A 23,358-nucleotide genomic window follows, 5' to 3' on the forward strand; every position below is an offset into this window, starting at 1 on the left:
GTCTAGGTTGGAGTGTAGTGGCGTGATCACAGTTCACTGCAGCCTGCAGCCTTCAGCTCCAAGGTCCAAACAATCCTCTCGCCTCAGCCTCCTGAGTAGCTGGAACTACAGGCACACACCACCATGCTTGGCTAATTTTTAAATTTTTGGTAGAGACGGTGTCTCCTTATTTTGCCCACGCTGGTCTCAAACTCCTGCATTCAATCAATTCTCCTGCCTTGGCCTCCTAAAGACTAGAATTACAGGCGTGAGCCACCACACCCAGCCTCAAGGATGGCCTTTTTTTTTTTTTTTTTTTAAACTAAGGATTGGCCAGGTGCAGTGGCTCGTGGAATCCCAGCACTTTGGGAGGCCGAGGAAGGTGGATACCTCTGGGAGTACTGTAAGTGAGGCCTCCTCTAATTAGGGCATAGAACTCCTACACTCCTTATCATTAAGAGGAGCACTTCCAAATATTTTGCACTGTTACTTTAATAATTATTTATCAAAATCTATAATACAAGTTGTGTTGTTTTGGTCAACTCTATGCTGCAATGATAAAACAAGCTGTCTAACTAAGTTAATGCTTCTTAAGGTAGAAAGGAAAAACATTTCACAATATTCACATTTCTAATGCAGAGATACACATTAAGGAAATACATGACTTGCAGATATTTAAAAAAACACTACATTAGGCCAAGCACTGTGGCCCACATCTGTAAACCCAGCACTTTGGGAGGCAGAGGCGGGTGGATTACCTGAGCTCAGGAGTTCGAGATCAGCCTGGGCAACATGGCGAAACCCCATCTCTACTGAAAACACGAAAATTAGCCAGGGGTGGTGGTGCATGCCTATAGTACCAGCTACTTGGGGGGCTGAGGCAGGAGAATCTCTTGAACCTGGGTGGTGGAGGTTGTAGTGAGCTGAGACTGTAACACTGCACTCCAGCCTGGGTGACAGAGCAAGACCCTGCCTCAAAAACAAACAAAAACTACAGTAAGACAAAATTCTGGGATATGAAATGAAAATATAATTTTTTTTTTTTTTTTTTTTTTTTTGAGACGGAGTCTCGCTCTGTCGCCCAGGCTGGAGTGCAGTGGCAGGATCTCAGCTCACTGCAAGCTCCGCCTCCCGGGTTCACGCCATTCTCCGGCCTCAGCCTCCAGAGTAGCTGGGACTACAGGTGCCCACCACCTCACCCGGCTATTTTTTGTATTTCTTAGTAGAGACGGGGTTTCACCGTGTTAGCCAGGATGGTCTCGATCTCCTGACCTCGTGATCCGCCCATCTCGGCCTCCCAAAGTGCTGGGATTACAGGCTTGAGCCACCGCGCCCGGCGAAAATATAATTTAAAGGAGAAATGGGAAAGTAACACTTCCAGCGGCTAAAAAACATTTTTTTTTTCCTTTAAGACAAAGTCTCACTCTCTTGCCCAGGCAGGAGTGCAGTGGCTCGATTTTGGCTCACCGCAACCTCTGCCTCCCAGGTTCAAGCGATTCTCCTGCCTCAGCCTCCCGAGTAGCTGGGAATACACATGTGCACCACCACAACCGGCTAATTTTTGTGTTTTCAGTAGAGACAGGGTTTTGCCATGTTGGCCATGTTGGCCATGCTGGCCTCAAACTCCTGACAAGTGATTCGCCCTCCTTAGCCTCCCAAAGTGCTGGGATTACAGGTGTGAGCCATCGCACCTGGCCAACAGCAAATTTTTAATGGTGTGGTAAATGCATACTAAATTGTGATTTATAATTCTATTGGATACATAGATATTTTTATTTTTATTTCTTTCTTTTTTAGACAGAGTCTTTCTCTGTCGCCCAGGCTGGAGTGCAGTGGCGCAATCTTGGCTCACTGCAAGCTCCACCTCCCGGGTTCACACCATTCCCCGGTCTCAGCCTCCTGAGTAGCTGGGACTACAGGCACCCACCACCACGCCCAGCTAATTTTTGTCTTTTTAGTAGAGATGGGGTTTCACCTTGTTAGCCAGGATAGTCTCAATCTCCTGACCTCGTGATCCACCCGCCTCGGCCTCCCAAACTGCTGGGATTACAGGCGTGAGCCACCGCACCCGGCCTACACTCGGCTAATTTTTTTTATTTTTAGTAGAGACAAGTTTTCACCTTGTTAGCCAGGATGGTCTCAATCTCCAGACCTCATGATCCGCCCGCCTCAGCCTCCCAAAGTCCCGGGATTACAGGCTGAGCCACCGCGCCCAGACTTTTTTTTTTTTTTTTTTTTTTTTGAGACAGAGTCTTGCTCTGTCTCCCAGGCTGGAGTGCAATGGCGCGATTCCAGCTCACTGCTACCTCCGACTCCCAGGTCAAGCGATTCTCCTGCCTCAGCCTCCCGAGTAGCTGGGATTTCAGGCACCCGCTACCACGCCCAGGTAATTTTTGTATTTTTAGTAGAGACGGGGTTTCACTATGTTGGCCAGGCTGGTCTTGAACTCCTGACCTCATGATCCACCTGCCTCGGCCTCCCAAAGTGCTGGGATTACAGGTATGAGCCACCGCGCCCAGCCTCATTTTTATGTCTTTTATACGTATAAACTTTTTTTTTGTTTGTTTGTTTTTGAGACGGAGTCTCACTCTGTCACCCAGGCTGGAGTGCAGTGGCATAATCTCGGCTCATTGCAAACTCCGCCTCCCGGGTTTACGCCATTCTCCTGCCTCAGCCTCCCGAGTAGCTGGGACTACAGGCGCCTGCCACCTCGCCCGGCTAATTTTTTGTACTTTTTAGTACAGACGGGGTTTCACTGTGTTGGCCAGGATGGTCTCGATCTCCTGACCTCGTGATCCGCCCTTCTCGGCCTCCCAAAGTGCTGGGATTACAGGCTTGAGCCACCGCGCCCGGCCACCTATAAACTTATAAAGAAAAATTACAACTTAAAAATGTGACAGAGTACATTGCTTTTCAAAATTCTCTCGGGAACACGGAAGCAAAATGTTTCAAGATCAGTGGCCGAGAAAAGCCTCACTGCTGCACCAGCTCCCATCACGGTCCCAGGTTCACACAATCACCTATGGAACCCTCCTCAGGTGCACCGCCCTGCCATATGCTGCCTGAGTGAGCAGCTCCTTCCTGGGGCACACAAGGCCCTCGGCCACGGTCACTGCAGCGTTCTGCAGTCAGCGACATGTCTGTCCCTCCACTACATTTTAGGTATATGGGGGGAGGCTGGCTAATTTCCCACCATCCTATTCTGAGGTCCTAATATGCGGTAAGGGGGAGCTCCATCAGTGTGAAGGAAGACAATTCAAAGCAGTGGAAGCACGTCCAACTTTTCTTCTTTGCATTTTGTACTTAAAGTTTTTAAATGTCGGCCGGGCACGGTGGCTCACGCCTGTGGCCCCAGCACTTTGGGAGGCCACGGAGGGCGGATCACGAGGTCAGGAGATCGAGACCATCCTGGCTAAAACGGTGAAACCCTGTCTCTACTAAAAATACAACAACAACAAAAATTAGCCGGGTGTGGTGGCAGGCACCTGTAGTCCCAGCTACTCAGGAGGCTGAGGCAGGAAAATGATGTGAACCTGGGAGGCGGAGTTTGCAGTAAGCCGAGATCGCGCCACTGTTCTCCAGCCTGGGCAACAGAGTGAGACTCCATTTCAAAAAAAAAAAAAAAAAGGTTTTAAATGTCTTAGAGCCTTGAGGAAGGAACAGAGATATGGTACAATGCTACCAGAAAAATCCCATCCTCACCTTGCCCTTCTGAGATGGCTCACAGGCAAGAAGCCAGGATATGTGACATGCTGTGTTGACCAACCACACAGATTCTTTTTCATCTCCAAACGGAAGTTATTTCAGAGGTACACAACGAGCTGTATGTACCCTGGGAATAGGCTCTGCCATTTTCTTCCCTTAACAACAGGGTCCAGAATAAATCTCCAAGGCTCCTTTGGACTTTGAGCTATCTTTGGACTTTGAGCTATCATGTCTCTTGTGTGAACCCAAGTGATGAAATCTGAGTATTTCACTATAAAACTCAAGTTCTCAGAGATCAGAACATAAGGTTTTTTGTTTTTTTTTGAGACGGAGTCTCACTCTGTCGCCCAGGGTGGAGTGCAATGGCATGATCTCGGCTTACTGCAACCTCCGCCTCCCGGGTTTAAGCAATTCTCCTGCCCCAGCCTCCTGAGTAGCTGGGATTTCAGGCGCACATCAACACGCCTAGCTAATTTTTGTATTTTTGGTAGAGACGGGGTTTCACCATGTTGGTCAGTCTGGTCTCGAACTCCTGAACTCAGGTAATCCGCCCACCTTGGCCTCCCAAAGTGCTGGGATTACAGGCATGAACCATCACGCCCAGCCAAAACATAAGGTTTTTAAAAATTAAAGAAATGTGAAGACACCCCAAGACTCCTCAGCTTTCTCCAGAAATACATGAACATACCCTCAACTGATCAAGCTTCTCTCGGATCTGAATGAACCCCAAGTGTAACTTGCCACCGAAGTGGTCTGCCAGGCGACGGTCATTGTCATGGAGACCAAGGTAGGCTGAACAGACCTCGCAGACACGCAGCTTTTGCTGCTGAAAACTGGACGCAGGCATGGAATTTCTGTATTCTTCCTGGAGAAGGAAAATGGAGAAATAAAAGTGAGATACACAGAACTGCCACCACAAATTCTATCTCCAAAATGAAAATATTTGATAAGATGACAAAGGTGACTTTTAAACAAATACTAAAAAAAAAAAAAAAAAAAACTTCAGATATTTATAACCAACTCAATTTTCACTATTTAAAAAATGCGGCCAGGCACGGTCCCAGTACTTTGCGAGGCCAAGGCGGGTGGAACACGAGGTCGAGAGATCAAGACCATCCTGGTCAACATCGTGAAACCCTGTCTCTATTAAAAACACAAAAATTAGCTGGGCATGGTGGCACATGCCTGTAGTCGCCAGCTACTCAGGAGGCTTGAGGCAGGAGAGTCACTTGATCCTGGGAAGCGGAGGTTGCAGTGCACTCCAGCCTGGCAATAGAGCGAGACTCCATCTAAAAAAAACAAAAAACAAAAAAACAAAAAACAAAAAACTGCGCTAATAGGTGAGGCTCAGTGGTTCACGCCTGTAATCTCAGCACTCCGGGAGGCTAAGGCGGACGGATCACTTCAGGCTAGGAGTTCAAGATGAGCCTGGCCAACAAAGCAAAACCCTGTCTCTACTAAAAATACAAAAATTAGCCAGCATGGTGACAGGCACCCGTAATTCCAGCTACTGGGGAGGCTAAGGCACAAATCGCTTGAGCCTAGGAGGTGGAAATTGCAGTGAGCTGAGATCACGCCACTGCACTCCAACCTGGAGGACAGAGCAAAACTCCAAAAAGAAAAAAAAAAAAATTGTATTCCAGGCCTGGTGCAGTGACTCTCACCCATAATCTCAGCACTTTGGGAGAGTGAAGCAGGAGGATCACTTGAGCCCAGGAGTTTGAGACCACGCTGAGCAACACAGCAAGACCCAGTCTCTAAAAATAAAAAAATAATTAGCCCGATGTGGTGGCATGCACCTATAGTCCCACCTACTCAAGAGACTGATTCGGGAGGACTGCTTGAGCCCAGGGGGTCAAAGGGGCAGTGACCTGTGATTACGCCACTACACTTCAGTCTGGGCGACCCTGGATGACAGCAAGACCCTCTCTCTAATATTAAAAAAACACGTCGGGCACAGTGGCTCACGCCTGTAATCCCAGCACTTTGGGAGGCCAAGGCAGGTGGATCACAAAGTCGGAGTTCAAGACCAGCCTGGCCGAGATGATGAAACCCCGTCTCTATTAAAAATACAAAAAAATTAGCCGGGCATGGTGGCTGGCACCTGCAATCCCAACTGCTTGAACCCGGGAGTCAGAGGATGCCGTGAGCTGAGATCGCACCACAGCACTCCAACCTGGGCAACAGAGCGAGACTCTGTCTCAAAAAAAAAAAAAAAAGTAGACAAGGAAAGAACAAGAACTTAAATTTCCATTATTGTATGCTACATAACTTAAAAAAAAAAAAAAAAAAAACTGAAGCAAAAACAATATTGTGGTACACAAATATTCATAATATTACTCTGTCCTCTTCTATAGTTTTGAAACCTTAAATGCCACCCTCTAACATCTTTCAAAATAAATTCTAAGTATGTTGAATAAAAAAAGTAAATCCCAAAAAGTTACATACTGTATGATGCCATTTACATAACTTTTTTCTTTTTTTTTTAACTTTTTTCTTTTTTTTTTAAGATGGAATTTCACTCTTGTCGCCCAGGCTGGAGGGCAGTGGTACGATCTTTCTCATGGCAACCTCTGCCTCCCGGCTTCAAGTGCTTCTCCTGCCTCAGCCTCCCAAGTAACGGGGATTACAGGAATGTGCCACCACGCCCAACTAATTTCTGTATTTTTGGTAGAGATGGGGTTTCACCATGTTGGCCAGGCTGGTCTTGAACTCGTGACCTCAGGTGATCCGCCTCTACAAAAATTCCAAAAATTAACCAGGCATAGTGGTGCTTTCCCATACTCCCAGCTAAGCAGGAGGCTGAGGTGGGAGGGTCACTTGAGCCCAGGAGGTCGAGGCTGCAGCGAGTCATGATCGTGCCACTGAACTCCAGCCCAGGTGACAGAGTGAGACCCTGTTTAAAAAAAAGAAACAAAAAAAGTGATAAAACCCTCAATGTGGAAACCAGGAAAAGTCACCCAAAGGGCAGAAAAGAAGCTTTAAGACTACTGAACACCCCACCTGCTACTGGGATTACAAAAGACGCCAGAGGTGCCAAAACACCACAGCAATCAGTGCTGCCAGGGTCCTGCACACCCACCCAATGGCCACCAAGCCTGGCTAATTTTTGTATTTTTAGTAGAGACAGGGTTCCACCACATTGGCCAAGCTGGTCTCGAATTTCTGACCTCAAGTGATCCACCCACATTGCCCTCTCAAAGTGCTGGGATTACAGGCATGAACCACCACATCTGGTTCGGCCCTGGATAATTTTTTTTTTTTTTTTTTTTTTTGAGACGGAATCTCGCTCTGTTGTCGCCCAGGCTGGAGTGCAGTGGTGTGATCTCCACTCACTGCAACCTCTCCCCTCCCAGGCGCAAGAGATCCTCCTCCCTCAGCCTCCCCAGTAGCTGGGATTATAGGTGCCTGCCACCACATCTGGCTGTTGTTTTTTATTTTTATTTTTGAGATGGAGGCTCACTCTGTGACCCCGGCTGGAGTGCAGTGGCATGATCTCCCGTCACTGCAAGCTCTGCCTCCCGGGTTCACACCATTCTCTTGCCTCAGCCTCCTGAGCAGCTGAGACCACAGGCGCCTGCCACCATACCTGGCTAATTTTTTGTATCTTTTTTTTTTTTTTTTTAGTAGAGACGGGGTTTCACCGTGTTAGCCAGGATGGTCTGAATCTCCTGACCTTGCGATCCACCTGCCTCGGCCTCCCAAAGTGCTGGGATACAGGCGTGAGCCACCGCGCCCGGCTTTTTTGAGACAGAGTCTTGCTCTGTCACCCAGGTTGGAGTGCAATGGTGTGATCTCCATTCGCCTCCCAGTTCAAGCGATTCTCCTACTTCAGTCTCCCAAGTAGCTGGGATTATAGGTGCCCGCCACCACACCTAGCTAATTTTTGTATTTTTAGTAGAAACACAGTTTCACTAAATGGCATATCGAACTCCTGACCTCAGGTGATGCACCTACCTTGGCCTCCCAAGGTGCTGAGATTACAGGCACGGCCGAATTTTTAACTTCTTTGTAAAGATGGGGTAACCCTATGTTGCCTAGGCTGGTCTCAAACTCCTGGACTCAAGCAATCCTCCTGCCTCAACCTTCCAAAGTGTTGAGATTACATGCATGAGCCACCACAGCCACCCTCCGTAAGCTTTTACTCTGGGCAGAAGGCGGCAAAAGGGGAGTCAGCATATCACATGGCAAAAGAAGGAGAGAGAGAGAGAGGAGGACCTAGGCTCCTTTAAACAATCAGCTCTCAGGTGAACTCATTATCCCATGGAGGGCACCAGGCCATTGATGAGGGAACCACCCCCATGACCCAAACACCTCCCACTAGACCCCACCTTCAACACTGGAGGTCACATTTCAACATGAGATTTGGACGTGCCACACGTCCAAACTATATCAAGTGTTATTTTTCATCTTTTATACTGTATTTTTACTGTACCTTTTCTATGTTTACATACGCAAATATTTACCATTGTGTTGCGACTGCCTATCGTATTCAGTACACTAACAAGCTGTACAGCTGTGTAGTCCAGGAGCAACAGGCTCTACCGTACAGCCCACACGGCTACACCATCTAGGTCTGTGTGACCACACTCTATAATGTGCTCACAATGATGAAACCATGGAACGCACTTCGCAGAATATTTAATCCTTGTCATTAAGAAAGACATGACTGTACTAATATCAGAAATGAAAAACAGGACATCATTACGGATCCATGCACTTTAAAGGAATAATATAAACAGCTCTTAAAAACAACAACAACAACTCTATGCCCACAAAAGTGATAAACTAGACGAAATGGACCAATCCCTTGAAAGACAGCCAGGGGCCTGTAATCCCAGTACTTTGGGAGGCTGAGGCAGGTGGATCACTTGAGGTCAGGAGTTTGAGACCAGCCTGACCAACATAGTGAAACCCCGTTTTCTCTACTAAAAATACAAAAATTAGCCAGGCGTGGTGGAGCATGCCTGTAATCCCAGCTACTCGGGAGGCTGAGGCAGGAGAATTGCTTGAACCCAGAAGGTGGAGGTTGCAGTCAGCCGACATCACATCACTGCGCTCTAGCCTGAGCAACAGAGCGAGAAACTGTGTAAAAAAAATAATAATAATGTTGAAAGACACAATCTGCGAAAACTTACACAAGAAGAAATAGATGATCTGAATGGATCTATATATTAATAACCTTCCAAGACAGAAAGCATCAGGTCCAGATGGGTTTACTGGTGAATTCTACCAAGGCATTAGGGAGGAAATCATGCCAATTCTCTACAATCTCTTTCAGAAAAGCAGAGAGAATATTTCCTAACTCCTTCTATGGGGACAATATTACCATAATACCAAAACCAGATAAAGGCATTACAAGAGGCCAGGCATGGTGGCTCTTGCCTCTAATCCTAGCACTTTGGGAGGCTGAGGTGTGCAGATCGCTTTAGCCCAGCAATTTGAGACCAGCCTTGACAACATGGCGAAATCCCGTCTCTCCAAAAAATACAAAAAATTAGCTGTGCTTTGTGGCACACGCCTTCAGTCCTAGCTACTTGAAGGGCTGAGGTGGGAGGATCAAATGAGTCCAGGAGATCAAGCCTGCAATGAGCCAAGATTGTGCCACTACACTCCAGCCTGGGTAAGAAAGACAGACCATCTCGGGGAGGCGGAGGGGGAAAGGGAGGCCTGTGTCATGCACCTGTAGTCCTAGCTATTTGAAGAGATGAAGCGGGAGAATCAAATGAGCCCAGGAGATCAAGGCTGCAGTGAGCCAAGATTGCGCCACTGCACTCAGACTGGGTGAGAAAGTGAGACCATCTCGGGGCAGGGGGCGGGGGGGGCCGGGCGCGGTGGCTCACGCCTGTACTCCCAGCACTTTGGCGGGCAGATCACGAGGTCAGGAGATGAAAGCCATCCTCGCTAACACGGTTAAATCCTATCTCTACTAATAACACAAAAAATTAGCCAGGCACGGTGGCAAGCACCTATAGTCCCAGCTACTTGGGAGGCTGAGGCAGGAGAATCGCCTGAACCCAGGAGGCGGAGGTAGCAGTGAGCCAAGATCACACCACTGCACTCCAGCCTGGCCGCATGAATGAGACTCCATCTCAAAAAAACACAAAAACAAAAACCAAAAAACAAATTACTATTTATACCAGCACCCCCAAGAGTGAAATACTTAGGAAGAAATCTAACAAAGTATGTATAAGATCTTCACTATGAGGAAAATTACAAGACTCATAAAAGGTAGCAAATGGCCTGGAAAAGTGGCTCACGCCTGTGATTCCAGCACTTTGGGAGGCCGAGGCAGATGGATCACCTGAGGTCAGAAGTTCGAGACCAGCTTGGCCAACATGGTGAAACCTCATCTCTACTAAAAATGCCAAAAAAAAAAAAAAAAAAAAATTAGCCATGGGCCTGGCGTGGTGGCTCACTCCTGTAATCCCAGCAGTTTGGGAGGCCGAGGCAGGTGGATCACAAGGTCAAGAGATTGAGACCATCCTGGCTAACACGGTGAAACCCCGTCTCTACTAAAAATACAAAAATATTAGCCGGGCGTGGTGGTGGGCACCTGTAGTCCCAGCTACTCGGGAGACTGAGGCAGGAGAATGGTGTGAACTCGGGAGGTGGAGCTTGCAGTGAGCCGAGATCGCGCCACTGTACTCCAGCCTGGGTGGCGGAACGAGACTCCGCCTCTAAAGAAATAAATAAATAAATAAATAGAAAAAGAAAAAAAAAAAAGATACATGCAAACGTTTACAGACCATACATGACACCATTCGCCATAGCCTACAGACTTTGGGTGATAATGACAAGTCAATGTAGACCCACTAACTGTGGGCAGATGCTGGGAATGGAGGAGGCTGTCTAAGGAAGGGATACATGGAGAATCTCTGTACTTTCCTCTCAATTTAGCCATGAAGCTAAAACTGCTTGAAAAAACAAAGTTTATAATTTTTCTTTTTTTTTTTTGAGACGGAGTCTCGCTCTGTCGCCCAGGCTGGAGTGCAGTGGTGCAATCTCAACTCACTGCAAGCTCCACCTCCCCGGTTCACACTATTCTCCTGCCTCAGCCTCCCAGGCAGCTGGGACTACAGGCACCCGCCACCACACCTGGCTAATTTTTTTGTATTTTTAGTAGAGACGGGGTTTCACCACGTTAGCCAGGATGGTCTTGATCTCCTGACCTCGTGATCCACCCACCTCGGCCTCCCAGAGTGCTGGGATTACAGGCATGAGCCACTGTGCCCGGCCCAAAGTTTACAAATTTTTTTAAAAATGCAAGCAAGCATGGGCTAAATTAATTTAAATAGTCATCTCTGCCAAATTACTGAGATTTCTCTTTCCCTAAGACATTTCTCTCACCAACCTCAGCTTCTTTTTTCTTCGCACGAACTTTTTCCACCTCCATAAGAATCTTCTGGGATTCATCCACATTACCTTCAGCCCCCAGCTGTTCGGCTTTAGCAAGGAGTTTTCCTATTTCTTCATTTAACTCATGTACTTTTTCTGCCTGTGAGGAGAAAGAACGAGGTTATCAGACATCTAAAACTGAAAGTGAATGCAAAGACAACAAGGGTTTCTCCTGCTCCATTTCCAGTCTGTTCTACTGAAAATACATGGAAGAGCTAAAGATCCACACTTAACAATGAAGGCATCCTTACTGCCAGCATTGAGACTAACCACAAACGAATCCTGTGTGCTGTGTTCCAATGAAACCAGGAGCACCTTTGTCACTTCCAACATGGTTCCAAGGATCACTATAGATTGGTCATTGTCTAGGCTGTCTCTCTTTATGACTTTTTCTTCAGGGTATGGCTAATAAAATGTCTAGGTTTCAGTGCACAGATTTAAGCTATAAGCAAAATACCTAATTACTAGGATTTACCTTCTGAAACAAAACAGCACCTTTGGTCAAATTAGCAGTTGCATAAATCCTAAGCAATGCTTTTACAACACTGAAAAGAAAAAGCAAGGGGAGACTCAGTTCCACTGAAGAGAAAAACAGAAGAGTGATCTAACTGGCACTCAAGCTAACTACATATAAATCTACCTCCTTTTTCATTCTATGACATGGATGTACCACAGTATGACCATTTCCTTTCCAGTTCTTTCCAGATTTATGTGAAGATATTAAAGTTTAAAACAACATGCAGAGGCCGGGCATGCTGGCTCACACCTGTAAACCCAGCACTTCGGGAGGACAAGGTGGGAGGATCGCTTAAGCCCAAGAGTTCCAGACCAGCCTGGGCAACAGACACTCCATCTCTATTTAAAAAAAAATAAAATAAACATGGCTGGGCGCAGTGGCTCAAGCCTGTAATCCCAGCACTTTGAGAAAATGAGGCGGGCAGATCACGAGGTCAGTCAGGAGATAGAAACCATTCCGGCTAACACGGTGAAACCCCGTCTCTACTAAAAATACAAAAAATTAGCCGGGCGTGGTGGCAGGCGCCTGTAGTCCCAGCTACTTGGGGTGCTAAGGCAGGAGAATGGCATAAACCTGGGAGGCGGAGCTTGTAGTGAGCCAAGATGGTGACACTGCACTCTAGCCTGGGCGACAGAGCAAGACTGTATCAAAAAAAAAAAAAAAAAACAAAAAAGAAACCCACAATGTTTTTTTTTTTTGAGGCAGGGTCTCACTCTGTCATCCAGGTTGGAGTAAAGTAGCATGATCATACCTCATTGCAGCCTCAATCTCCCCAAGCTGAAGTGATCCTCCCACCTCAACCTCCTGAGTAACTGGGATACGCATGTGCACCACCAAGCCTGGCTAATATATGTATTTTTTGTAGAGATGGAGTTTCTTCATGTTGTCTAGGCTGGTCTAAAACTCCTGGGCTCAAGCGATCTGCCCCAACCTTGGTCTCCCAAAGTGCTGGGACTACAAGCGTGAGCCACCAAACTCAGCGAAGAATACATTAAAATAAAAATAATAATAATAAACCACGTATAGAGAACAAAAATGGACAGAATAAAGACAGAGGTAGTAACTCCTGAGGGATGAGAATTCGACGACACATGAATGCTTGACCACAGCCCTCTATCCGTAACTGGAATAAGGCAGAGAGTACTGTCCACACAATCGGTGCTGAGGGTGAGTTAACAGCTATTGACAAGGCCAGGCGCAGTGGCTCACGCCTGTAATCCCAGCACTTTGGGAGGCTGAGGCGGGCGGATCATGAAGTCAGCAGATCGAGACCATTCTAGCTAACACGGTGAAACCTCATCTCTACTATAAATACAAAAAATTAGCCGGGCGTGATGGCGGGTGCCTGTAGTTCCAGCTACTCAGGAGGCTGAGGCAAGAGAAGGGCGTGAATCCAGGAAGCAGAGCTTGCAGTGAGCCAAGACTGCAGCACTGCACTCCAGCCTGGGTGACAGAGTGAGACTCCATCTCAAAAAAAAAAAAAAAAAAAAAAAGCTATTGAAAAGCCAGTATTTGCAAGAACATACCAGGTAGTGAAGCCACCCAAGCATACCTTTGCAGAAACTTCCGCACTGATTTCTTCCTGTGTTTCTGCCAGCCGTTTCTTGGCGAGCTCAGTTCTCCGATCACATTCCGCAATAAAGGACTCCAAGTGATCCATTGCCTAGCATTGGAAAAGCAGAGAGCTATAATCAATTATGTGTAAAGCATAAAGTCTTAGAACCCATTTACTTGATAGGAAATACACTCCTAGGTTCATTTTTTTAAAGCCTGTGGATTCACTGGGAAGATCTTAAACTACACTACCACTAACACATCCATAATTGCATTAAATCAAGGGGATCTGTTAAACAGAATGATTGTTTGGAAGCATGGTCTTCTCATTGGATTTATTCATTTCCAAAATTTGTAACAGGATTCCAACCCTCAATAACATTACAAAGAAATTCTGAGGAAAATTAAAACACTTGGAGCAATTCACGGAGTTCTCGGAGGGAAAGAAAAGGCTGAGCCTAGACTCGTGCTGGAGGCCCTCTTCTGGGGAGTTGTGAGAGATGCATATGATGTACTCACTGGTCTTTGTGAGCCACGTAAATATTATTCCCTCATGTTCTGAGGGTAGGGTCCCCCCTTTCACCTCAAAAACAAAACAATAGAACAAATATTACTGAGAGCTATGAATACATTTCGTTATTGCCTACTGTCTAAAGTAGTAGGAAAAACTGGTTGCTATTTACCCAAACAGATAAAGGAAAAGAAACTCTAGACGTCTAATTGCTTACTCTGAAAAGGGTTGGTGGGAAACATTAAGACAACTATCATATGCTAACGTTAATTCACCATAACTAGGCAAAGGCTAACGTAATTTCGGATAAAAATACAGACAGGACCGGCCGCAGTGGCTCATGCCTGTAATCCCAGCACTTTGGGAGGCCAAGGCGGGCAGTTCATCTGAGGTTAGCAGTACGAGACCCGACTGGCCAACATGGTCTCTAATAAAAATACAAAAATTAGCCGGGCGTGGTGGTGGGTGCCTGTAGTCCCAGCTACTCGGGAGGCTGAAGCAGGAGAATCACTTGAGCCCAGGAGGCAGAAGTTGCAGTGAGCCGAGACCGTACCACTGCACTCCAGCCTAGGCAACAGAGCAAGACTCCGTATCAAAAAAAAAAAAAAACAACACTTTGGGAGGCCGAGACGGGCAGATTACGAGGTCAGGAGATCAAGACCATCCTGGCTAACACGGTGAAACCCCGTCTCTACTAAAAAATACAAAAAACTAGCCGGGTGAGGTGGCAGGCGCCTGTAGTCCCAGCTACTCGGGAGGCTGAGGCAGGAGAATGGCATAAACTCGGAAGGCGGAGCTTCGGCCACTGCACTCCAGCCTGGGTGACAGAGCGAGACTGCATCTCAAAAAAAAAAAAAAAGAGAAAGAAAAAAAGCAGGGCCCAGTGCCTCACACCTGTAATCCCAACACTTTGGGAGGCTGAGATGGGAGGATCATGAGGTCAGGTCAGAGACCAAACTTGCCAATATGGTGACGCCCCATCTCTACTAAAAATAAAAAAATTAGCTGGGCATGGTGGCACGCACTTGTAGTCCCAGCTACTCGGGAGGGTGAGGCAGAAGAATCGCTAGAACCTGGGAGGCAGAGGTTATAGTAAGCTGAGATGGCAGCACTGTACTCTAGCCTGGGCAACAGAGCAAGGCTCCATCTCAAAAAAAAAAAAAAAAAAAAATACAGACACGGTATCACTTTTCCAACAGTCAACCAGTGACCAATAGTAAGAAATACTAACATTACACCATAAGTCAGCCTGCTAACGTCAGCATCATGTTAAACATAAATAAGCTTGTTTTGCAATGATGACACATTTAGATAGCATGATCTTTTACCAAAAACAAAATTTTAGGTGGAGATGAGAAGGCAGATGACAGGAAAACACTAAGGGGTGATAATCCATGTCACTGCTCCTAAAACGGATAGGAGAGAGTAAGTCAGCTGTAATAAACCGCTCCACAATGGATCACACGGACACAGGAGAAGATTATGATCTTCTCTAGAAATCTTAAATATTTTTTTCAAAAAAATGCATACTTGGGAGTAGGTCAAGATAGGGAAGAAGCTCCAAGTCTCCTGGTGCCCAATCTCCCAAGAGGCTGAAAAAAAGACAAGCAGCACCACTGATGAAGGCTGACTCCCAGATATCACTCCATAATTTTGGAATTCAAAAACTGCCTCTTGGCCAGGCACAGTAGCTCACGCCTGTAATCCCAGCACTTTGGGAGGCCAAGGCGGGTGAATCACATGAGGTCAGGAGTTCAAGACCAGCCTGGCCAACACGGTGAAACCCTGTCTCTACTAAAAATACAAAATTAGCCATGAGTGGTGGTGCATGCTTGTAATCCCAGCTACTTGGGAGGCTGAGGCAGGAGAATCGCTTGAACCCGGGAAGCAAAGGCTATAGTGAGCCAAGATTGTGCCACTGCACTCCAGCCTGGGCAACAAGAGTGAGATTCCCTCTCAAAAAAATAAATAAACTGCCTCTTGTTGGTCACCCAGATACTCTGTGGTAAACATTTCAGTATGTTCAAATCAAAGAATCAGGAAATCATATGATCTGGCATTTGACTGCTTCTATGCACCTGCACACTGAACTTCCTGGAAAGATGAAGAGCTGGCTGGAGCTCATCAGGATCCAAGTACTAAGGAGCTGACAAGGGTCACTGTGCCTTCTCTTCCGTGCTTACTTCGGACAACAGCCCCTAACAGACCAGTCTGAGATGCCCCAGGTTCACCCACACAGTGGCTCTCTACAGTCTGCCCAAGCGGAGCAATCAATCACCCACCTGAGACAGACTAAGGGATTCACTCGAGGGGTCAAATGGGAACTAGGCAGCTGACAACTCTCCCAATACCTTAACCAATCAAAGCAATTACCCGCACCTTAAGCAGAATCCCAGCACAGCAGACAGGTGTCCCTGTGGCTATGGACTCGGATGTCTGACAACCTAAAAACTAAATGGTAGGCCCGGCACAGTGGCTCACGCCTGTAATCCCAACACTCTGGGAGTGTGAGACCAGCCTGGCCAATATGGTGAAACCCCATCTCTTCTAAAAATACAAAAAAATTAGCTGGGCGTGGTGGTGGGCGCCTGTAATTCCAGCTACTCGGGAGGCTGAGGCAGGAGAATCGTTTGAACCTGGAAGGTGGAGGTTGCAGTGAGCCACTGTACTCCAGCCTGGGCAACAGAGAAAGACTCTGACTCAAACAAAAAAAAACAACTAAATGGTAAACTTCACAACAGAGAACAAGCCGACCAAGAATTGCCAAGTTCTTTAAAAGGTGGCTTTCTGTTCTACTGCCCTCTCCCTTCAAAGTATTCCTCAACTTTAGCCTGTCTCTTAAAAAAGCAGATTTAAATGATTAAAAAAAGACATTCAATTGCAAAAATTCTCCTGCCTCAGCCTCCCGGGCAGCTGGGACTACAGGCACCCGCCACCTCGCCCAGCTAGTTTTTTTGTATTTTTTTAGTAGAGACGGGGTTTCACCGTGTTAGCCAGGATGGTCTCGATCTCCTGACCTCGTGAGCCGCCCGTCTCGGCCATCTGTAACTTTTTCAGACCTTAATTAAATATGATTAATATTCCTGTTTGACAGTTTACAAGTTGAGAAACGGTTTATTTATCAACTACTTTGTAACAAATACAGCATACATCCTTTCCTAGGCAACTTCTGGATAAAACAAATCAAGGCCTGGGTCTGTTGTGGTCAGCCTGAGGCTGAATCAGGCTAGAAGGAGTCAATGATGAGCAGAGGGAGCGTATCTTCTCCCAGGAAAAACAACTGAGTTCTGGGAGGATCCCGGGTAGAAATGTGCCAGGAGTTCCATCCATCAAGCTTAAGGTGATGGTCCAGGCAGAAAATAAAGGCTCACAATTGTCTTTTTTGGAAGGTAAGGGGGAGACACAGTCTCACCTTGTCACCCAGGCTGGAGTGTAGTGGTACCATCTGAGCCCACTGCAACCTCTGCCTCAGCCTCCCAAGTAGCTGGGATTGCAGGCGCACGCCACCACACCCAGCTAATTTTATTTTTGTATTTTTATTAGAGATGGGTAATCACCATGTTGGTCAGACTGGTCTTGAACTCCTGACCTCAGGCAATCGGCCCGCCACGGCCTCCCAACGTGCTGAGATTACAGGCATGAGCCACCGCACCCGGCCAGAAATCTTTTTTTTTTTTTTTTTTTTTTGAGACCGAGTCTCGCACTGTTTCCTGGACTGGAGTGCAGTGGCGCAATCATCTTGGCTCACTGCAACCTCTGCCTCCCGAGTTCAAGCGATTTTCCTGCCTCACCCTCCAAAGCAGCTGGGACTACAGATGACACCATCATGCCTGGCTAATGTTTTCTATTTTTAGTAGAGATGGGGTTTCACTATCTTGGCCAGGAAGGTCTCCATCTCCTGACCTTGTGATCCGCCCACCTCAGCCTCCCAAAGTGCTGGGATTACAGGCGTGAGCCACTGCACCTGCCTTGAGTTGAAATTTTTTTTTTTTTTTTTTGAGATGGAGTCTCTCTCTGTCACCCAGGCTGGAGTGCAGTGGTGCAATCTTGGCTTACTGCAAGCTCTGCCTCCCTGGTTCATGCCATTCTCCTGCTTCAGCCTCCCGAGTAGCTGGGATTACAGGCGTGTGCCACCGCGCCCAGCTGAGTTGAAATCTTTATAGCTTTGTATTTTGTGTCTGTGTTTTGTGTTCTCATAAGCAATTTTTTTATTTTGAATCGGAGTCTCGCTCTGTTGCCCAGGCTAGAGCGCAATGGCACGATCTCAGCTCACTGCAACCTCCGCCTCCTGGGTTCAAGCTATTCTCCTGCCTCAGCTTCCTGAGAAGCTGGGATTACAGGCACGCGCCACCACACCTAGCTAATTTTTGTATTTTTAGTAGAGACACTGTTTTACCACGTTGGTCAGGCTGGTATCCTGACCTCATGATCCACCTGCCTCAGCCTCCCAAAGTGCTAGGATTACAGGTGTGAGCCATTGCGCCCTGCCTATCATAAGCAATTGAAGTCATTAGATAAGTTTCACAAACATTAGTATGAAGAGCAGAGTCTATCATATAGGTTCATTATAATTTACTCTTTCATTTCTCTTCTTGGGCATTTATCTTGGATCCAAATTTCAATCTCATAAACAATTTTGTCATAAATATCATTTATTCATTGATTTATTTATCTGAGACAGACTCTTGCTCTGTTGTCCAGGCTGGGGCACAGTGAGTGGTGCAATCACAGCTCACTTCAGCCTTGATCTTCTGGACTCAACTGATCCTCCAACCTCAGCCCCTCGAGTAGCTGGGACTACAATTGCAGGCCACCTTGTCTGGCTAATTTTTTTGGTATGAGACAGGGTTTGTCATGTTGACCAGGTTAGTCTCCAACTGGGCTCATGCAACCCACTCGCCCCAGTCTCCCAAAGCACTGGGATTACAGGTATGGATCACTGTACCTGGCCCACAAACATCTTTACCATATCTGTGTTTGTATGTATTTTCAATTACTTTCTTAGGATAGAGATTTGTAGAAATAAGTCACAAGGCAGAGGTACTTTTAGGCCAGGCTTGGTGGCTTGTGACTGTAATCCCAGAACTTAGAAGACTGAAGTAGGAGAATAGCTTGAGGCCAGGAGTTGGAGGCTACCATGAGCTATGATCATGCCATTGCAATCCAGCCTGGGCAGAACAAGATCTTATCTCAATAGTTGTATTACATCTTTTTTTCCCCCTTAAAATAAGTTATAATAAACATCTTTTCTCTGCATTCATTTTCACATATCCTTAAGATACATTTCCAACAGTGGAATTCTGGAACAAAATGTTTAAAACACCAACAGTAGGCCAGGTGCAGTGGATCACTCCTATAATCCCAACACTTTGGGAAGCTGAGGCGGGCGAATCATGAGGTCAGGAGCTAGAGACCATCCTGGCTAACACGGTGGAACCCTGTGTACTGAAAATACAAAAAACTGGGCCTGGCACGGTGGCTCACGCCTGTAATCCCAGCACTTTGGGAGGCCAATGCGGATGGATCACAAGGTCAGGAGTTTGAGACCAGCCTGACCAGCATGGTAAAACCCTGTCTCTACTGAAAACACAAAAAATTAGCCGGGCATGGTGGCGCATACCTGTAATCCCAGCTACTTGGGAGGCTGAGGTAGGACAGTTACTAGAACCCGGCAGGCGGAGGTTGCAGTGAGCTGAGATCATTGCACCATTGCACTCCAGCCTGGGCGACAAAAGCGAAACTCCATCTCAAAAAAAAAAAAGAAAATACAAAAAATTGGCCGGGTGTGGTGACATGCACCTGCAGTCCCAGCTACTCATGAGGCTGAGGCAGGAAAATCTCTTGAACTGGGGAGGCAGAGGTTGCAGTGAGCCAAGATCATGCCACTGTACTCCAGTCTGGGCGACACAGTGAGACACTGTCTCAAAAAAACAATCAAAACAAAACAAAACAAAAACACCAGCAGTGCCTTGACAGATCACTGTCCCACAACACTGCTGCTCCACCACACCCAGCTTAATTTTTAATTTTTTTTTCCTAGAAACATGTTCTTCAGGCTAAACTCCTGGACTCAAGTGATCCTTCAATTTCGGCCTTCAAAAGTGACGGGATTACAAGCAGGAGCCACCTTGCCTGCCCAGCCCGGTTTACTCTCTCCCAACCTCAGGTGATCTGCCTGCCTCAGCCACCCAAAGTGCTTGGGTAACAGGCGTGAGCCACCATGCCCGGCCCTGGTTTACTCTTTTTTTTTTTTTTTTTTTTTTTGAGACGGAGTCTCGCTCTGTCGCCCAGGCTAGAGTGCAGTGGCGGGATCTCGGCTCACTGCAAGCTCCGCCTCCTGGGTTCCCGCCATTCTCCTGCCTCAGCCTCCTGAGTAGCTGGGATTACACGTTTACTCTTAATTCTTTGAGGGAAGAGGACCTTTTCCTTTTCCACATGTTCATAAACACTCCCTATCAAATTGTTTATTTTTTTTTTTTTTTTTGAGACGGAGTCTTGCTCTGTCGCCCAGGCTGGGGTGCAGTGGCCGGATCTCAGCTCACTGCAAGCTCCACCTCCCGGGTTTACACCATTCTCCTGCCTCAGCCTCCTGAGTAGCTGGGACTACAGGCGCCCGCCACCTCGCCCAGCTAGTTTTTTGTATTTTTTAGTAGAGATGGGGTTTCACCGTGTTAGCCAGGATGGTCTCGATCTCCTGACCTCGTGATCCACCCGTCTCGGCCTCCCAAAGTGCTGGGATTACAGGCTTGAGCCACCGCGCCCGGCCTCAAATTGTTTATTTTATTTTATTTTTTTGAGACAGAGTCTCGCTCTGTTGTCTAGGCTGAAGTGCAGTTGCACAATTTAAGCTCACTACAACCTCTGCCTCTTGGGTTCAAGTGATTCTCCTGCCTCAGCCTCCCAAGTAGCTGGGACTACAAGTGCCCGCCACCATGCCTGGCTGATTTTTGTATTTTCAGTAAACACGGTTTTGTATCATATTGGCCAGGCTGGTCTTGAACTCCTGACCTTGTGATCTGCCCGCCTCGACTTCCCAAAGTGCTGAGATTACAGGGGTGAGCCACCGTGACTGACCTAAATATTTTAATATGAGCCCCCTGAAAGGTCAAAAATCACTTTTAGGGAGTGGGAGATGGCGGCAGTTTTCAGGGAGTAACTCTTGTATATTGTACATTTTCACGTAGTACAAAAAGGTCACTGATCTGTTCTAGCCCTCTAACCTACTCTCTCAAGGCGAGAATGTTCACAATCTCTTAGGTTGCTCTAAAACTTCTCTGCACACATGAACAGGTCAACAAGTATACGGCACCCTCCCTTTTAAAAAAAACACCCCATGGCTGGTGCCGTGGCTGACTCCTGTAATCCCAGCATTTTGGGAGGCAGAGGCGGGTGGATCACTTGAGGTCAGGAGTTCAAGACCATCCCGGCTAACGTGGTGAAACTCCATTTCTTCTAAAAATACAAAAATTAGCTGGGCGTGGTAGCTCATGCCTGAGGCAGGAGAATCACTTGAACCTGGGAGGCAGAGGTTACAGTGACCTGAGATCACACCACTGTACTCCAGTCTGGGTGACAAAAAAAGACTCCATCTCAAGACAAACAAACAAACAAACAAACAAAACAAAACCACCCCCAAGAAAACATCACATCACACTTTGCTTTGCTTTTCCTCTTAACTAACCTACCTCGGAGATAAGCTCCCATCAGCACTAACCTACCTCAGTCCCTTTTCTCAGCTACGTGTCCTTCCACTGTAAGAAAAGGCTATGATTTGACCAGCTCCTCACAGAAGTTTCAGTTCCTGCCTTCTGAGGTTATAATGGTGCATGAATATTCGACAGCAAATTTATCTTCGTGCATATGCAAGTGTACCAAATACCCTCTCAGAACTGGCAATGCTGAGATGTGCTTTTATTGATTGATCGACTGATTGACTGAGACAGGATCTCACTCTGTCGCCCAGGCTGGAGTGTAGTGCTGTGATGACAGCTCAATGCAGCCTCGACTTCCCAGGCTCCAGCAATCCTCCTACCTAAACCTCCCAAATAGCTGGGACTACAGGCACATGCCACCACGCCTAGCGAACTCTGGCATTTTTTTGTAGAGACGGGATTTCCCCATGTTGCCCAGGCTGGTCTTGAACTCCTGGGCTCAAACAATCCGCCTGCCTCAGCCTCCCAAAGTGTTGGGATTACAGGTGTGAGCCACCACGCCTGGCCAAGGCTACTATTTTTTTTTTTTTTTTTTGAGACGGAGTCTCGCTCTGTCGCCCAGGCTGGAGTGCAGTGGCGCGATCTCGGCTCACTGCAAGCTCCGCCTCCCGGGTTCACGCCATTCTCCTGCCTCAGCCTCCCGAGTAGCTGGGACTACAGGCGCCCACAACCGCGCCCGGCTAATTTTTTGTATTTTTAGTAGAGACGGGGTTTCACCGTGGTCTCGATCTCCTGACCTTGTGATCCGCCCGCCTCGGCCTCCCAAAGTGCTGGGATTACAGGCGTGAGCCACCGCACCCGGCAAGGCTACTATTTTAAATAGAATTTTTTTTTTTTTTGAAACGGACTTTCACTCTGTCACCCAAGCAGAATAAAGTACAATGGTGTGATCTCAGCTCACTGCAACCTCCACCACCCGGGTTCAAGTCATTCTCTTGCCTCAGCCTCCCGAGTAGTTGGGATTACAGGAGCACACCACCACGCCCAACTAATTTCTGCATTTTTAGTAGAGGCGGGGTTTCACCATGTTGGCCATGTTGGTCTTGAACTCCCGGCCTCAGGTGATCCACCCACCTCAGCCTCCCAAATTGCTGGAATTACAGCTGTGAGCCACCGCACACAGTCCAAGAATTTATTCTTTATTGGAAACTGCATTCCTGTATCAAATGAAACATCTCACGTACCCCCAAAATATACACACCTATTATGTAGCCACAACAAATTTTTAAAATAGGCTGGGCACAGTGGCTCACAACTGTAATCTCAACACTTTGGGAGGCTGAGGCGGATGGATCACCTGTGGTCAGGAGTTCGAGACCAGCCTGGCCAACATGGCAAACCCCATCTCTACTAAAGATACAAAAATTAGCCAGCCATAGCGATGTGCACCTGTAGTTCCAGCTACTTAGGAGGCTGAGGCAGGAGAATCACTTGAAACCAGGAGGCAGAGGTTGCAGAGGGCCGAGATCACGCCACTGCACTCTAGCCTGGGCAACAAGAGCGAGACTCTGTCTCAAAAAAAAAAAATGATAAAAATAATTTTTTGTTAATAAATAAATAGAACTTACTCGAGGCCAGGTGCAGTGGCTCAGGCCTGTAATCTCAACACTTTGGTAGGCCAAGGCAGGTGGGATCACCTGAGGTCAGGAGTTTGAGACCAGCCTGGCCAACATGGTGAAACCCCATCTCTACTAAAAATACAAAAATTAGCTGGGCATGGTGGTAGGTACCTGTAATCACAGCTACTTGGGAGGCTGAGGCATAAGAGGTGGAGGTTGCAGCGAGCCGAGATCACACCACTGCACTCCAGCCTGGGCGACAAGAGCAAAACTACATCTCAAAAAAAAAAAAAAAATTAGCCAGGCATGGTGCCAAGTGCCTGTAATCCCAGGTACTCAGGAGGCTGAGGCAGGAGAATCACTTGAACCCAGGAGGTGGAGTTTACAGTGGGCCGAGGCAACAAAAGTCTGACACTCTGTCTC

General features: G+C 47.1%; 1 protein-coding gene and 2 long non-coding RNA genes across 15 annotated transcripts in view; 1 reads left to right on the forward strand and 2 right to left on the reverse strand.

Moving 5' to 3' along the window:
• Nucleotides 1-23,358, reverse strand: part of LUC7L (LUC7 like) — a 44,944-nt gene that overhangs the window by 7,456 nt on the left and 14,130 nt on the right. For 7 of the 12 annotated variants that reach the window (XM_077984965.1, XM_077984969.1, XM_015125187.3 and 4 more), the window contains 3 exons: nt 13,152-13,262; nt 11,039-11,182; nt 4,373-4,549 (listed from right to left, as the gene is read on the reverse strand). In XM_077984965.1, coding sequence (XP_077841091.1) covers nt 4,373-4,549; nt 11,039-11,182; nt 13,152-13,262 — 432 coding nt within the window. Of the gene's footprint in view, nt 1-4,372; nt 4,550-11,034; nt 11,183-13,151; nt 13,263-23,358 lie in introns of all 12 variants that reach the window. The other 5 variants (XM_077984966.1, XM_077984970.1, XM_077984964.1 and 2 more) reach the window with 1 other exon arrangement.
• On the forward strand, nt 1,013-17,757 carry LOC144337787 (uncharacterized). Its single transcript, XR_013411294.1, has 3 exons — nt 1,013-1,281; nt 15,099-16,149; nt 17,325-17,757. It is a non-coding gene; the product is annotated as an uncharacterized LOC144337787 (long non-coding RNA).
• On the reverse strand, nt 13,912-19,738 carry LOC144337784 (uncharacterized). 2 transcript variants are annotated; one of them, XR_013411291.1, is made up of 3 exons: nt 19,301-19,738; nt 18,164-19,031; nt 13,912-14,022 (listed from the first exon to the last, which is right to left on the reverse strand). It is a non-coding gene; the product is annotated as an uncharacterized LOC144337784 (long non-coding RNA). The 2 variants fall into 2 exon arrangements; XR_013411290.1 differs by lacking the exon at nt 19,301-19,738 and having other exon boundaries at nt 18,164-19,070.

Source organism: Macaca mulatta, chromosome 20, assembly GCF_049350105.2.
Source record: "Macaca mulatta isolate MMU2019108-1 chromosome 20, T2T-MMU8v2.0, whole genome shotgun sequence".
Lineage (NCBI taxonomy): Eukaryota > Metazoa > Chordata > Mammalia > Primates > Cercopithecidae > Macaca > Macaca mulatta.